The 17,226-nt window shown below is 52.3% G+C and overlaps 1 protein-coding gene across 1 annotated transcript; it reads left to right on the plus strand.

Moving 5' to 3' along the window:
* The first annotated feature begins 61 nt into the window (after window positions 1–61).
* Window positions 62–8,984, plus strand: LOC120589231 (disintegrin and metalloproteinase domain-containing protein 11-like). The gene is given in 20 exon segments (XM_039846736.1): window positions 62–75; window positions 144–207; window positions 588–662; window positions 741–812; window positions 1,014–1,180; window positions 1,663–1,747; window positions 1,869–1,959; window positions 2,093–2,144; window positions 2,665–2,764; window positions 2,848–2,919; window positions 3,035–3,127; window positions 3,546–3,626; window positions 4,208–4,258; window positions 4,368–4,431; window positions 4,663–4,762; window positions 4,974–5,093; window positions 5,185–5,353; window positions 5,443–5,557; window positions 5,645–5,735; window positions 6,361–8,984. Coding segments are annotated over 20 exon segments (1,725 nt in total). The 3' UTR covers window positions 6,410–8,984.
* Window positions 8,985–17,226: the final 8,242 nt, after the last annotated feature.

Here is a 17,226-nt window from a genome sequence, read left to right on the forward strand (position 1 = left end):
CATTGCAGGGACCCCTTCCCCACCTCATTTACCGGACCCCTCTCCTCCCAGCCCCCCTCGGATGTAGGGAACCAGGTAAGGGAGGGAAAGTGGGGCTGGGGAGGGGGCTGGCTGTGTCTCCCCTCACCTGCCCCTTTCCCCAGGCTGCCTGTTCGCTGCCCCTGCCCATTCTGCTCCTCTGAACCGGCCGAGGCTGAGAAGGAAAAGGCAGGTACGGGGCCCGCACAGACCTCGGGCTGCAGAGACCTCAGGCTGCAGAGACCTCAGGCTGTGGTCCAGAGCAGGAGGATACCCTTATTCATGGCTGGGGCAAAGAAGGGCTCGGACTGATGTGGCTGGGGGCCAGGGAACCATCTCTGGGAGGAAGCGCCCCCACCTCATTCCCTAATGCCAGTGTGTACACATGCACCCGTGGTGGGCTAATTGGAGCTGCCTGCCCTAGTGTCAAGGCTGGGGAAGGATGGGACTCCTGCCAGTGGGACTGGTATTGTCCCTGGCTGGAGTTCACCACTCCTGAGTCTGTCCATGGCTTGGCCACAATGCCAGGCATGGAGTGGACTGATTCCAAGTGCCCACCCACTCCCCAGGTCCGCCGGGGCCACCCTACAGTGCACAGTGAGACCAAGTATGTGGAGCTGATCGTGATCAATGACCACCAGCTGGTAAGTTCCTAGGCTGGGGGCAACTCTGGGAGGAGGGGCCACGGAAACAGCATCACCCTCCACCCACTCTTCTCCCAGTTTGAACAGATGCGACAGTCAGTGGTCCTCACCAGCAACTTTGCCAAGTCTGTGGTGAACCTGGCAGATGTGGTGAGCAGCCCTCCCTTCCCCTCTCTCTCCCTGTAAGACCTCACCTGGCTGCACACATCCTTGGGGTGAGCTCTTGAGGGCACTATCAGCCACTGACCCCTACTTCCTGGAAGCACAGATTGAAGCCCTCCTCCGGCCCTGTTCCCCCATACCCACTCCCACCCTCCAGCCTTCTCCCCATCTTCTCCCGTCTGGGCCCAGATGTACAAGGAGCAGCTCAATACCCGAATTGTGCTTGTTGCCATGGAAACGTGGGCAGATGGAGACAAGATCCAGGTACAGGATGACCTCCTGGAGACCCTGGCCCGGCTCATGGTGTACCGACGGGAGGGCCTACCTGAGCCTAGCGATGCCACCCACCTCTTCTCGTGAGTCCCCTGTCCCAAGCATCCTGCCAGCCTCTGCTGGTGGCCGTGGTGCATAAGGTTATTGAACACCTGCCCTGTGCCGGGTGCTCTTGCAGGGTCTGGGATTAGGCTTACCTTGCACCTGCCCCCAGCCATGCAACAGGCATCTTAAGCTGATGCCCCTCTTCCTTTTACCTTTGCCATTACCTTTGCCCATTACCTCCCCTTTGTCCCCTCTTCCCCTTTCGAACTGCCCCAGCATCCCTTCCTGGTAGGGGGGAAAAATCTGATAAAAGTTCCTTGCAATTAGAGATGATCTAATAGGAACCTTTCATTTGGCTTATTGGCAAGCAAGCCCAAAGAGGGTCACACAGGCTGATGTAAAGGGCAATACGTCCTCAAGGAAGGGCTGTAGTGGGAGAGGCTCCCTGTCTCCCTCTCACAGCCCAGGGGAGCCACTATGGGTAGGGCAGAGGTTTTCCTGATAACCCTCTCCCTTCCAGGGGCAGGACTTTCCAGAGCACCAGCAGCGGGGCTGCCTACGTGGGGGGCATCTGCTCCCTGTCCAGGGGTGGGGGTGTGAACGAGGTGAGCAGTGTGGGGGCACAGCTGGGGTGGGGGTGAGAGTGAGTGGGAGTGCTAAGGGCATGAGCCCTGTGCCTTTTGGAAGGATGTAGACATCTTTGTGCTCCATCTTCCTCACCCCAAGTATGACAACATGGGGGCCATGGCGGTGACCCTGGCCCAGACGCTGGGTCAGAACCTGGGCATGATGTGGAATAAACACCGGAGCTCAGCAGGTATCAGTGAAGACCCCATATGGCCCCATAATCAACCGAGACCCACACCCAGCAGTTCCAGAAGTGAAGAGGGTGTCTGTGGGAGGGGGGTGGTCATCTACGCTCCCTTATATCCACCTGGCTCACCTCTCAGGGGACTGCAAGTGTCCGGACAACTGGCTGGGCTGCATCATGGAGGATACTGGGTGAGCTCTTGGGAACAAATCAGGGGAGGGTTTTGGGCGAGGAGAGTCCCAGAGAAAGCATTGCAGTGGCAATATGGAGCCAGTGGCCTCAAGAGATCCAGCTCTCAGGACCACTCAGGATTCCAGGAAGCCCAGTTTTCTGCAGGACATTGCACAAGGAGACCCAGAGTTCCCCGCGGAACGTCAAAACTGACCAAACTGTAGTGTGCACTATCGCCACTGGGCGGCGCCAAAACCTTATTTGGAAGCACCTTCCCTCCTTGGCGCTTCAACCTCTGACTCTAGGAGTCCAGGGGTTGCAGGGAAGGGACTGGAGCGACGTCCCCCGCCCACTACCTCTTGATGGGCAGGCGGGAGGATTCTTGTGCAGTCTCCAGGCACAGAGAGCCTCAGTCTCCTCGAGACAGTGACGGAGTCCCTGGTGCAGCCCATCCCCAATCTTGAGAAGAGGCGAGAGAGAGAGGGCTGGAGGGGAGACACAGGCCAGCCCAGCGGCACTGTCGTCTCACCCCCTCCCCAGGTTCTACCTGCCCCGCAAGTTCTCGCGCTGCAGCATCGACGAATACAACCAATTTCTGCAGGAAGGCGGCGGGAGCTGCCTCTTCAACAAGCCCCTCAAGGTACCAGCCCCAGGGCGTGGAACTTGGGAGCGGGGCTTGGGATCGGGTCCGGGTCAGACTCCCGACACCCCTTCCCGGTCCAGCTCCTGGACCCCCCTGAGTGCGGAAACGGCTTCGTGGAGGCGGGGGAGGAGTGCGACTGCGGCTCCGTGCAGGTGAGCGACAGTGCCAAGTGAGGGACAGGAGACGCGGGGGCGGGCGCGAGGGAGGGTCCAGGTGGGGAGGGTGCGGGCTCGCCCGCCTCCCTCCCCTTCTCCCCGCGTCCCTCAGGAGTGCAGCCGCGCGGGCGGGAACTGTTGCAAGAAATGCACCCTGACTCATGACGCCATGTGCAGCGACGGGCTCTGCTGTCGCCGTTGCAAGGTGAGGGGGACCCGCCGCTGGGCAGGGAAGGAGGGACCGAGAAGGACCAAGCTGCTGAAGATCTGATAAGGGGCGGGATTTAGGGAGGAGGAGCCGCTGGAGGCAGAGCAAATTTGGAAGGGCGGGGCTTGACGCGATGAAAGCGCCAATGGGGAAGAAGGGCGCAGCAGGGCAGACCCGAGAAGTGGTGGGAGGAGCGGAACCCTGAGCAAGCCTGGGGCATCTCTGAGTGGGCTGAGAGCGTGCGGGGACTGGGGCGAGGAGCAGCAGTGAGGGAAAAGGAGCACGAGCCTAGGGGCGGGGCCGTGGGGGCGGGGCCGTTCGGAGGGCGGGGCCGTTCGGAGGGCGGGGCCTAGGAGGCGGGCAGGCGCGGGATTTGCGGTCCCTGCCTGAGTCCTGAAGCGCATCCCTTCCTCAGTACGAACCGCGCGGTGTGTCCTGTCGAGAGGCCGTGAACGAGTGCGACATCGCGGAGACCTGCACCGGGGACTCGAGCCAGGTCTGCCCAGCCCTGCCGCCCTTTGGAGCCCCGGGCGAAGCAACCCTTATATTTATCATTTGGGCTATGTCGAGCGACAGCTGTTCTCCATGCCTCTCTACTGGGCTTCTGGCATCGCTGCCAGATGATCAGCCTCAGTTTCCTCATCTGAGACAGGGCTTTGTTCATGCCCCCTGGCTTTGCTCCTTCAATCATAAACCCGTATTTATAGTCTGGCTGATATTTCCGGTGCCTGGCGTAGTGCCTAGTGTGTGCTAGGGATCAGAGTGGGTGATAATATTAGGTAACATCTCTTAAACCCTTGTTACGTGCTAGGCATTTAGTTCTCCCAGTTCCGTGAAGCAGGTGAAGGAAACAGGGCAACTGGGAAGGAGGCGGGACCTGGAGGAACCCAGCTGCTGACAGGACTCGCCAACCTATGCGGTCTGAGTTCCAATCCAGGTCTCCTGTCTTTAACATGGAAGAGCCCTGAACTTGAGCCCCCACATGGGGGGCATTTGGCACCCCTTTGTTCTTCCCTGGGGCTAACCTCAGCTCTCAGTCCTGGGCCGTTCTGCTTAGTCCAGCCCCTCTCTCCACAGTGTCCCCCTAACCTGCACAAGCTGGATGGTTACTACTGTGATCATGAACAGGTATGACGGGGTGGGGGCTCCTCCCTCTCAGGGCTTCTGGCTCAGCCGTCTGTTGTCTTCACTCTGACTCCTCAGTGTGTCAGTCGCTTGTCTCCTGTTTGTCCCCTAGGGCCGCTGCTATGGAGGTCGCTGCAGAACCCGGGACCGGCAGTGCCAAGCCCTTTGGGGCCATGGTGAGTCTGGCTAGGGGTGGGAGAGGGGACTCTGGAGGACCAAGAATAGAGAGGCTGGGGTGAGGGCAGGTTATGGCTAAATATGCCCTCCACCAAATGTGTGGCTCCCCAAGCTCTCGAGGGCCCAGCCAGACCGGAGGTTGCCTGGAGTGTTGGAAGTGGAGGCCTGAGATCCTGGGGTGGGTTCTGGGCTGACTTGGCTGACACTTGGCATCATCTGTCTCCTCACAGTGGCTGCCGATCGCTTCTGCTATGAGAAGCTGAATGTGGAAGGGACTGAGCGTGGGAACTGTGGGCGGAAGGGATCAGGCTGGATCCAGTGCAATAAACAGTAAGTGCTAAGGCTCCTGGTTGGGCCTTGCCAGCTCTGGAGCTGGGAGGGTTTTTTCTGAGATGGAGCCAGAGGTTCTTCTAGGATCTGCCTGTGAGTCCTGATAGGAGAATCTGTGAAAAATCAGGATGTGGGGAGAGAGCAGATTCAAGTTCAGTACTTGGGTCAGAGGTCAGACTTGGAGCTCACTGTCTCTACACTGCCCCAACAGGGACGTGCTCTGTGGCTTCCTCCTCTGTGTCAACATCTCTGGAGCTCCTCGGCTGGGGGACCTAGGGGGAGACATCAGCAGTGTCACTTTCTACCACCAGGGCAAGGAGCTGGACTGCAGGTGTTGGCTGGGACCGTGGCTGGGGAAGGGAAGGTTGCAGCTGTAATGGGGTGGGGGGCATGGGCAGAGGCTGGCTGTGCCGTTTCTCCAGGGGTGGCCATGTGCAGTTGGCCGATGGCTCAGACTTGAGCTATGTAGAGGACGGCACTGCCTGTGGGCCCAACATGCTGTGCCTGGATCATCGCTGCCTGCCAGCCTCTGCCTTCAACTTCAGCACCTGCCCAGGCAGTGGGGAGCGCCGCGTCTGCTCCCACCATGGGGTAGGTGCCTGGAGACCAGGGATGCTGGGAGGGGCTTACAAGAGGAGACAGGGCCCTGCTCACCTCAACTGGCCCCACTTCACCTCTAGGTCTGCAGCAATGAGGGGAAGTGCATCTGTCAGCCGGACTGGACAGGCAAAGACTGCAGTATCCACAACCCTCTGCCCACATCTCCACCCACTGGGGAGACAGAGAGATACAAGGGTGAGGCCGGTGCCAGTCGGGGTGGGGCTCTGTCTTTCCCATTTTCCATGCCTGTCCCAGCCAACTGAGCCCTGCCCTCCTCCCCAGGTCCCAGTGGCACCAACATCATCATCGGCTCCATCGCCGGGGCTGTCCTGGTTGCAGCCATCGTCCTGGGCGGCACGGGCTGGGGATTTAAGTAAGAGACATACACGCCCCCTATGCCCCCTGGAGTCCTCAGGGGTTATCAGAACCCCGGGCTGTTGAAGCTGAGGGGGCCTCCCTGAGAGGTTAGCTAAACCATCGTGGTCCAAGCTGTCCATAGGGTCTTGTTCTAACATTTAAAAAAATTGGTTGCTCATATTTAAAAAAAAAAAAACAACGGAGATTTTACATTAACAATGCTGACTTCCAACTTCTCTTGAAAAATGAGAAGATTGGGCCCCACTGTGCCTGAGTGTGATCCAGCACAGCCACAGAGAGGAGCTGAGCAGGGCTCCCCGAGGCAGGGCTTGCGGACTCCCTCCCTAGGTCTCACCCAGCCTAGGTGTTCTGCGGGCATCTGAGTCTGGGCCCTGGGGCTGGTCTAACCCCTTCATTGTGCAAAGGAGGGACCTGAGGCCCAGGGTCACACAGTGAGTTAGTTGCAGAGTCAGGACTCAAACCCAGGTATCTCTCCCTGGGCCTTAGTGTCTAGGCCCCAGGGTCCCTGGCCCATCTCTGGGGTAAGGGGTTTTGTGGGAGCCAAAGGCCCCTCCATGAGAGAAGGGGAAGGTCACAGATGGCTCCTTTTCCTTTCTCTGTCCTCTCCTTGGCTCCTGAAGAAACATCCGCAGAGGAAGGTATGACCCGACCCAGCAGGGGGCAGTGTGACAGCGTCCACGTCATCCCTCCCACCGTCCCTGTCTCCATCTCATTTGTCACCTCGCATTCTGTTGATGGGAAGCCGAGCGCTGATTCCCCCACCCCTGCTGTCGCTGCCGTCACTACAGGGGTGGGAGAACCCTGCTCCGGAATGAAAGTCCTCAGCCTGCCCTTGCCACTTCCCCTTGCCCACACATCTTCTCAGGCCTTGGTCCATTTGCTCCTGCCCTTCCTATGGCCAGACCACCCCTGGCCAGCGGGACCCTGGAGCAGTGCCTCCCACAGCCACCGTGCCATGGGACGGGAGCCCACCTCTGCATCTCATCTGTTTTGTCTTTCATGTCACCGCTGTGTCACCTCCTGCCAGATACCCTCCCTGGCCAGCCTGTGACTTGCAGCCTCCAGGGCCCCGCACTGACCTCCCAGGGCCCAGCCTGGGGACTCTCTCTCTCTCTGGGCCCTGCTTCATATCCTCCCCTGATGCCCCCTCTCCATTCCAGGTCCGGAGGGGCCTAAGTGCCACCCCCCTCCCTCCGAGCCTGGTACCCACGTCTCCGCCCTGAAACACGAGGCTGCCCTCACCCGGACACGGAGGGAGGCATCATGCAGTGTCTTCTGGGTCCAAGCCTTTCAACTCCTGGCCCCACAGGGGTTTGGGTGGGGGCCTGTGGCCCTGCCCTCACACCACCAGGGTGGACCAGGCCTGGGGCATTTCCCTCATGGTCACCGACCCCACCTCATTCGGCTTTGGCCTTGCACACCAATTCTCCCTGTGTGAATGTAGCTTCCATCATCACGGATTGCCACAGCTCAGCTGAGGGGAGGGTGGCTAGAGGGATGCCCCAGTGGGCATGGCCTGGGATGGCCCTTCCTCAAAACCAGGCAGCTGGGACCAGAGTTTTAGCTCTCTGGGACTTAGGGGGAGAGGGCTGACATCTACAGTTTTTTGTTTGTTTGTTTGTTTTTAATGAATCTTAACTGATGAATGTAACTCGGGGGGTGCTGGGGCCAGGGCAGTTGTAGGAATATTTCGACATTTGTGGGAGTGACCAGAGGAACTGAGGCACGGCCATCCCCTGGGCCCTCCCCCAGGATGACCACACCTGGAGTCCTCTCACTGAACAGAGCCGTCCCCAAGCCAGGCAGAGGCTGGGCATCTTTGCTTGCTCCCTCGTCCCAGCCCTGCTGAGCTTGGAGAGAAGTTTGAGTGCTGATTCAAACCAAAGCTGCCTGTTCCGTGCCCAAGTCTAAGTTATGGGTACGGCGACCACACGTCCCAGATTGTCTTCAGTTCTAAAATGACTATCCTGCTGTCCTGCCAGGACACATATATACGGGGGTCTAGAAAATACAGTCCCTGAAATAAAATGGCACCTTCCCCCTTTCAAGCAGGGTGATTCTGGGGCTGACTCAGGGTTTAGGTGCCCCCTGGCATGGCCTAGAGTTTTTGGGCTGGGCCATCTCCCCAGGGAGGACTCTCCCAAGTAGAGAAAGCCAGAGGTGGCCCAGTGCCTGGATGGTTAGGGGGCTTTGCCTGTGATGTGCATGAGGAGGTAGGAAAAGGCCAGTCTCCTGTATGCTCCTCAGCTTCTAGAAAAGTCCTCAAGGCCCTGTCAAACCCATTCCACTCCTTACCCCTCTGCCAGGGCCGAGTAGTAAGTTTACAGTTGTCCTCATTATACCCTCTGATCCCTACTGCAGCCGAGCCTGAGAGACAGGCTGAGTCTGGGCAAAATTTCTCAGTCCTTCCACACAGTCCTGCCCATGGCCTTCACTCATGACCCTCGCTGGAGACAGAGGAGCTTGGCTGCCAAAGACCAGCTATCAGGAGCAAAGTGGCAGTCAAGCTACCTATGGATGAAAGCCACAAATGAATGGAGCCCCTCTTTCCAGGGATACCTCGCCCAGACTCAGCAGAGGTTTCTGAACATCCCGGGGCCTTTGAGCTGCCTGTTTCAGTCCCTCTGTTTCTGGGGCATCTTTGAGGAGGAATCATGGAAGAGATGGCTCCCTGTTTATCTGCCCCGCCCCTCAGGGCAAACGGGACTGAGGCCCACTGACACCATTTTGGGTGGCTGTCTGTGCCTAAGCAGGGTCCTCAATACTGAGCTGTAGCTGGCACTGCCCAAGTGAGGGGGATGGGTGGAGTACTCCTCTGGCCAGTCCTGCTCCACCAGACCCCCAAACGGGCTGGGGCAGGAGGGCAAGGGCTGGGTTTTGCACTATTGCTGCAATACCTTATGGCGCCCTCTGGTGGTACACGTGGCGATGCATCTGGCACAAGCATTTGGCTCCACATCTCTGCACAAGTGTGAATACCTCTCTGCACACATGGACATGGCTGTGTGTGCTCACATGGGGGTGGGGGTGTGAAGAACTCAAGACTTCTTGTGACCAGTCCACTTGGCTCCCAGCTGTCTGCATCCTCCTGCCCCCACCCTGGCAGCACCCAGGGACGATTGGAGGCTGCATTGGCCTGGGCCTGAAGCTGGCTCCATACAGCATCCTGTATATATGTCATCTGGGGCTTGGGGTGGGGAGGCAGGGACAGGAACATCAATTAAAGATCACGTCTGGGGGCTCATATCAGCCTGTGTCTCTCCTTTCTGTAAATGACAACACTGTAACTAGCGGACCCTTCCCTGTCCTCCCTGGCCCTTGAGGGAGTGTGATGATGGGGGCACCAAAGGCAGGAAGTGAGCACCCAGGACTGGGCTTTGGGCATGGTGTTCCATTCCCCTCCAGGAAATAGGCACTGACTGGGTGGAGGGCCTGGCCCTTCCGCTTCCTCTGCAATCCCAACAAAGCAGAGCAGAGGAGAGGCAAGTTGGAAAGCATCTATTTAAAAGGCAGGACACTCACTTCCCTTTTATGGTTGAAGCCAGAGAAGCCGGTCCTCACCTCCCAAGAGATTCCAGAGAGTTGAATGAAACCGTTAATCTGGTCCCCAGGGCACCATGCTCTGGAGCGCAGAGAATTGTTCTTTTCCCACCTCTGCTTCCTCCTGCTGCCCCCGGGGCAGGAAGGAATTGAGCAATGCTGCGCTCCTCTCCGTTGGAGGTCCACTTTGAGCCAGACAGATATTATCCCTATCTTTCCCTCCAGAGCACTTTGGGCCTGGGAGTATGTGGCTCTGCTAGCTCAGAGGAAAGATAAATGGGAGAGGCGGGGACAGGGAATGAAGGATAGAAAGATACTGGGAACAAGAAATAGCAGCAGCGGGCAAGGACCTCGGGAGAATGAACAGCCGGAAGCTCCAGGATCATAGCCCCATCCCCAGTGGACAGGGCCACCTCAGTTCACGTGCAGAGAGTCTAGGATGCAGGGCAGTGCTCTGCTCTGGCATCTCAATCCCCTAGGACATTGGGAACATCTACTTCCAGTCTCTCCACAGCAGGTCAGCTTCTTCCCATTCCACTGAAAGACGAGGCAGCCCAGGTGGAATCACTCACACCGATCGGTTATGACCTGAAGGCTAGGCATGCCCTCTCTGCTCTGGGCAGGAAACCCTATTTCAACTTTCTCTGTTGCCTCTGCCTCTCAACTCTTCCACCCCCATGCTTACCTCTTGTCAGTTCCCAGTCTGTCATGACCTTCAAACTCAGGCTGAGGTGTCTTACAGCTGATCCTTCGATAGTGAAAAGTGTGGCTTCTGGCAGGCAAATGGCAGAGGGCGAAGCTCAGCACTTGTGGTTCTTGAAGGTCAGCGCGCTGTCACTCTTGACACCTGCCTCTCAGCCTCAGGCTGAACTTTGGAGCCACAGGTGTTACCTGCAGGAAGGACAGCCCTCTGATGCCAGCACTCTTCCCATCTGCCCAGCACTCTTCCCATCTGTAGGCTGGAATGGAGCATCAGTTCTGGTCCAAACAGGTAATCTCTTTGGCTTCAGAACATGTCACAGGCAGAGTTTCCTAAAGTGTGTGGCATGGAACCAGAACTTTAAAATTTGCTGCAAAAGCCACTTACTACTGCAAGGTATACCCAGGTATGTTTTTTCAAAAGGAGAAAATCCTTTGATAAGATCATTACCTCAGGCTGTCTCTCCCTAAACCAGAGCTCACCTGGTGAGGATTTCTGGGTGGATCATGGGTGCAGATTTCGAGCCCTAGTTCTATTTGTTCAAGCTGATCTGTGCACCCCCTCAATGCCATGAGTTAAAGGCAGCCCCAGTGGAGAGCTGCTGAGGTCACTAAGGCCACTTGCTGAGTTGAAGGGGTGACAATACATTCTTGTGGCTCACCCCAAGGTCTAGACCCATGCTGTCCAATAGAACAGAATGCAGCTCACAAATGCCAGCTACGTGTGTATTTGTCAATTTTTCTAATAGTCTCATTACAAAAGGAAACAGGTAAAGTTGATATCAATACGTTTTATAAAATCCAATATATCCAAAATCAACATAAAATAATCATTCAGATGTTACATTGGTTTTTTGTTTGTTTTCTGGGATTTGTTTTTTTCCACTAAGTCTTTGAATCAGGAGTGTATTTTGCACTAACCTACCTCACTCCCTGGGTGAAGGGCCAAGGACAGTGATGTCCAGTGTACTCACTGGCTCTGTGCTGCCTTGGGGGCAGCCACGGCCACTGGGCTCTGTCCTGGAGCCCACCGTCTTCTCCGGCCCTGCTTCGGTTGGGCTCTGAAGTTTTAACTGCTGCTTCCCCTACCCCCACGCGACCCCTTGGACACAGTCCTGGCCTTCAGCCACCTGAACCCCTGCCCACTTGGCAGCCTACAGGTTTCCTGACAAGTGTCTGACCAGCTGCCAATCTCTATTCCCCCCAAGAGCCGTCTGCTTCTTTCTGGCAGCTGTAGTGCCCACTTGGGTTTAAAAATAAACTCATTGTCTGTCTTTCTCCAGCCTAACCCCAGTAACTTCCTCCAGGTTGAGCTTGATCCTGACTGCCTCTGAAAATAAGGTGCAACCATCATTCCAGAGGCCGCTGCAAGGAATATGTTCCAGCGTCTCCACTGAGGACAGACCATGCGAAGTTCGTCCCAGAACACTCCGTTTTGTCGAGGCACCTGACCCTCCTCTAAGCTGAGGATCGTTCCTGGGTTGAGGATTTAAGCACAGGAGTCGGGTGGTGGAAGCAGGGCTAACCTTAGGGGGACAGACACTCCCAAGGTTGCTCAGACTGATGTCATTACATAACCGTAGTCGCCAACCTTAACTGGGCGCTCACAGCAACAGCGCAGGCGCACCTGCGTTTACCTGGTTGGTGCTCCTCCCTCTCCCCGCCGTTTAATTCCACCTCCTATGCGCTCTACAAAACTCACCTCATCCCACCCCTCTTCGCCCAGATAACCTCTCTGCTTCTGCTTCACACTCAATCTGAAACCCCATTCTTAAGGCCATGGCAGCACCCCACTGCATTCTTTTTGAAAATTAAATTTATTGGGGCCACATTGGCTAATAACATTACATAAGTTTCAAGTGCACAATTCTATAGTACGTCATCTGTATATTGTACTGTGTGCTCGCCGCCCATAGTCCCGCCTGCATTCTTACCCGTGCTCTTGGGACCTTTTCCCAAGGGTCACCTTGAACCCCAACCCTTCCTACCTTCTGAGGACATCATGCTGCCACTTACCAATCCTTCCCCCTGCTGTCTCCTTCCCATAATCCAGGACGTTCCCGGCCTTGAAAACAAGAACAAAAACCACCCCTGGCCACCTGCCCCACATCTTCACAACCACGTTTCTTTATAGAATCACCCGTTCCCACCGACACATTTCCTCGCCAGTCATCAATCGCTGGAGCACACACCGGAGGTCGCCAACTCCAAATCCATCTCCTCCTGCATCCCGTCGTCTGCATCCTGAGCACCACTCCTCCGGCTGTGCCCTTTCTCGTGCCTCCTCAACCCTGCAGCTCTGGCTCAGCTCTCTGTCCCCTACTTGCCTTTCTACATCATTTCAGGCCCATTTTCCCATTCGGGCCCAACCTTGGGAATGTCTTTCTGTTTCTTGAAGGTACTTGCCCTCAGACCTTCTCCCCATTTATGAATTCACCCCCACTTCATCGGGCTGACATCTTCTAGGTCTCAGTTTATGTTACTTTCTCCAGAAAGCCCCCCTGGGTTGGAGCACTTCTTGGCTCTACTTCCTAGATCAGAGCACTCAGCATGCTGCATGGTGAGAGCCTGTCCATCCCGTCCCCCCATAGGCATCAACAGCTCTATGAAAGGTGGGGCTGGGGATGCCTTTCACGGTGTCATAGTCCCAGCAAGTAATCTGGTGCCTGCAACATTTGTGGTGCTTAATAAATGTTTGTTGAGTGAAAAAGAAGCAGTCTAAATGAAAATCCAGACCGGCCCATGGCTATTCTTTGTCATGAGAGTTGGATCTGGAATTTGAGTGATCTTTGGGATGTGGAAGCAAACTTTTTATTTGAGATATGCTGCTTGGCATGCGCTCACTGTGGGGATTGATTTCCCACTGCACAACAGAAAGAATAACTGACTTGTTGCTGTAAAGAAAGAATTGAGATTCTATTCCCAATCTCATCCCTCCACCTCAACTAACTCCTCTCTTTGCCTTTCTAGATTTATCAGTGGAAACATCATTCTTCCAGCACCAGGCACCCTCATCTGTGACGCCTGAGAACTCACAGCCTCCAGCCCCGAGTGCTCCCTGTGGGCTGGGCGCTGGCACAGCATCCTGGTTGATCCTCACATTCGCCACATGTGGCAGGGCTATCGCTAGGCTCACTTCATAGGTAAGGACAGCTAGCCTTAGAGGACGCGCCTCCTTGAACTGTGTTGCTTATGACACTCATCTGACACTTTCATGCAAAGGTCTTATTTTCTGCAGCTATATAATGCCACCCAGAGTCTTGTTTTCCATCTCTTTGCCTCTTCCGTGGAGCCTTTATACAGGGCCTTTACGCAGGACCACCTAATACATCCTTGCTGGTGAGGGCAGTGATACATGGTTGTTCCTGTGGTCAAGAGCGGAGACAGCTCAGCACTGAGGCAGAACAGGCCTGCTGCTCCGACACAAGAGCCAACCTCTCCCTTCAAAGGACTTTTTATGGATTCTTCCCTTTTCTGAGTATTTCATAAGTGTCGAAGATTTATAGTGTTTACTTACTAAGATACTTTCCCAGTATCTACAGGCGCTTAAGGGGAAACAATAAAAGAAGTAAAGAAAATATCCTAATAATTGTTGTTGTTGTCGAAAAGGGGATGGAGACCAGAATCCTGTTTGTTCAGACTGAATTGCAGAACCTGAAGATGAGCAGGACCTAAGAAAGTTTTAACTTCCCACTTGACGTCTCCTGCAAAATCGCCAGCTTGGCCTTCGTGTAAATTCCTACAAAGTGGGAAACATACCACCTCAAAAAAAAAAAAAACAAAAAAAAAACACACTACCTCAAAAAAGATTCCTCAGAAAACTTCAGTTGTAACCAAGTTCTGCTTTCCTGTAACCTCACCCACTGATGTCCCCTTCCTGGGACGGTCCCGTAAGGATGTGAAGACCGCTGCTCTTTCCCCAGTACAGGTCTTCTCTTCCTCAAGCTATAGGGCCTCTGGGATTCTGTAAGTGCTCCTTACGGCCAGGGACCCAGGTCTTGTCTTGTCATCCCCCCGGACGTGCCCCAGCCTACCCACATTCCTCCTAAAGCATGTTGCCCAGAAATACAGAGAATATTCCCGTGTGTCGTGGCCAGTCGAGCCGGAGCCCAGCGGGCTGTTACCTTCCTTGACAAGGAAATCTTATTTCTATGGAAGCAATAACTGTGCTCCGATCAGAACACATCAGGAATGTACATTTATTGGCCTTCATCTTACCATGGTTTGGCCTAAATCTGTAGCTATTAAATAGGAGAAAGTTATGTGGACTAGATGTAACGTAGTTTTTAGTTTTTAGGGAGATGCCAAAAAGTACATGTCAATCCTCATTCAGAGAAGTTATTAATTACACGAAGACACTAGATATTACGAGCTCGGAAGAGACAGTGAAAGACGTTCACCGTTGAGGATCTGAGGGTCTTTCCTTTTGGTAAGTGCTGCAAATTCACTTCTGTGAAGTGATCTCTCTTGTTCTCTTGAGAACATGGGGCCATGGTGAGGCCATCGTGTTCCTAGTAGCCGGAAGTATGAAACTGAAGGCATGCACGGTTGTGCCATCAAGTAGAGTAGCCATTAAAAACGGCAGAGTGGGTCTACAGATGCTAGTAGGAAAAGCACTCCAAGATGTGGTAAGTGGAAAACCAAGATGTAGAAATGTTACGACACTTTACACACAGGCCGATATGTGCAAAGAAAAAACCTGTCATAGAATTTACAAAAATGGACCAGCTATTATGCTTGGGAGGAGAAACTGTTGGGAAAGGGATATTTATTTTTTATCCATTTAATACATTTTTTGGTAGTTTTAATTTTTAAGATGTGTGTGTGTGTGTATATATATATATATATATATATATATATATATATATATTACTTTTTAAATATCAACAAGGATTATCTGAGTGTGGAAGTTGTGGACCATTTTGATTTCCTAGATACTTTTTTGTGTTTAAAGATGAATGAATGCATCTGTGCTTTTAAAAAGAGAGAATGGTAATAATGGCTTCTTAGGAAGTGGGAAATTATTGATGTCTTTTGTTTTTCTCTTTTATTCTTTTCTGAATTATCCAAGGTTTTTATAAGGAGAATGTAATAATACCTTTATAACCAGAAAAAAAAAAAAAGGTTATTAAAATAACAACAACAAAAAGAAACCCAAACTAGCAGGTAATGGTAACTGTATTTTTAAAAAGACACCCTAAATAAATAAATAAATAAATAAGACACCAAAGTCATTGAATTACACATTGAAAAAGGGCGCATTTATTGTCTATAAATTATGTCCCCATCAAGTTAAAGAACTTAAAAAAAGTTTTAAGGCTCTTTCCATTGTCTGCTTTATAGTGCGTGTGTTATGTTTATGAAAAGTTCATTCATGTATACTAGCAGATGTTCCTGTTAAATTTCTAAGTTTCCCTTTCAAGACATTTATATTTCAATAAGTTCTCTAATTTTGGTGCCACCAGTTTGGGATCTGTGGAGTCCTGTAGCCTATTACTAAAGACAACTGTAGTTCTATTGAACAAATGCTTTGCTAAGCAAAGAATAGACATGCTTATGCTTATACGGACATAAACATTTCTGGAAAGAAATGTTAGCGATTACCTCTGAGGAATGGGAGTAGGAAGGAATATGAGGAGAACTTTCACTTTTTTATATCCTTTAGCATTGATCAAAATTCTTTTATTTTGTTTTAGTAAGTTTATTCTTACTTTTAATTATGGTAAAAAAAATCATAAAATTTACCCCTTTAACAGTTTTTAACTGTACAATTCAGTACTGTTAACTATATTCACTTTGCTGTGTAATAGATCTCTAGAACTGTTTCATCTTGCAAAACTGAACCTCTACATCTACGGACAACTCTCCATTTCCCCAGCCCCCAACAATCGCCATTCTACTTCCTATGATTTCAACTAATTTAAATATTTAAGTGGAATCATACAGTATTTATCCTTTTTTGACCGGATTATTTCATTTAGTGTAGTGTCCTCAAGGCTCATCCATGTGACAGGATTTTTTTTTTTAAGGCTCAATATTAGTCCATGACATGTAGATACCATATTTTCTCTATTTACCTGTTGATAGACACATGAGCTGCTTCCACTTCTTGGCTATTGTGAATAATGCTGTAATGAACTTGAGTGTGTAAACATCTCGAGATTCTGCTTTCATTCTTTTGAAGTGGGATTGATAGATTAATCAGTTTTTAAAAAATGGGTTGGCTGCTGTCCTGAGTTTGGGTTGACATGGCTGTTAAGTTGCTGATAACACTCCAGCACCAAGAAATGGTTCCTATCAGAGGAGGAGCGCTGTGCCGGAGAAGGCCAAAGAGCCTTCCTCCCTGGGCGATTTGCTCCCTTTCCACACAAAGTGACTCAGACTCGGCATAAAGTGGACGCTCACAGTTTTTCTAATTGTCGACTAAAGCCTTTCCATTCTGGTACCAGTCCTCAGAACACACTGTCTGAATTGAATCAATGTAGGGTTGCCAGTTTTAGCAAATAAAAATACAGGACGCTCCGTTAGTTCGAATTTTGGATAAACAACAAATTTTTTAAATATCATTGTGTTCCATGTGGTATATAAAAAGTTTCCACTGTTGATCTGAGATTCAAATTTAATCAGGCATCCTGTATTTTATCTGGCAGCCCCAAATCAAGGAATAATGGGCTCCTGCCCAGGATAGCTACTCCAGGACAACCTATGTTGACCTATTCGCAAACTTCTCTGGTAATGCCTGGTTATACCATGGTATTTCACATTTCCCCTTACCAAACAAGAAACAGCTCCCACCCCCTGCAGAGCACTCCCCCACATACATGCCTTTAGCTTGTATCTATGCTGAATGCCCTCCCCTGCCTTCTCCTCGCTATTTCCCAGGATCCTAGCACACTAAGCAGAGCTGGCTTAAGTGGCGGCAATGAGGATAAGTAAAAGTCCCTACCCCACACTACGTACATTTTTTGAGTCAAGGAGCCCCTTGACTCAAACCACTAGAACAGCATAATCACAAACTAGTCTATAATCACAACTGATTCCAACAGCTACAAACCTTTATCTATGATCATTTCCCTATCTGAATGTGAATCTATTGATAATTTGCACTTACCCTGTTTCCAGGGCTTTTGCCATTAAAAGCATTCTAAGGACCCCAAATCCTCATGCAGGACACTCTGCAGTCAGTGGCTGAGGCCTGTCATTACTCTTAACAGCACCTGGGTACAGGATCTAACATGTCTCTGCCT

Source organism: Pteropus medius, unplaced genomic scaffold (genome assembly GCF_902729225.1).
Source record: "Pteropus medius unplaced genomic scaffold, Ma_sr-lr_union100, whole genome shotgun sequence".
Lineage (NCBI taxonomy): Eukaryota > Metazoa > Chordata > Mammalia > Chiroptera > Pteropodidae > Pteropus > Pteropus medius.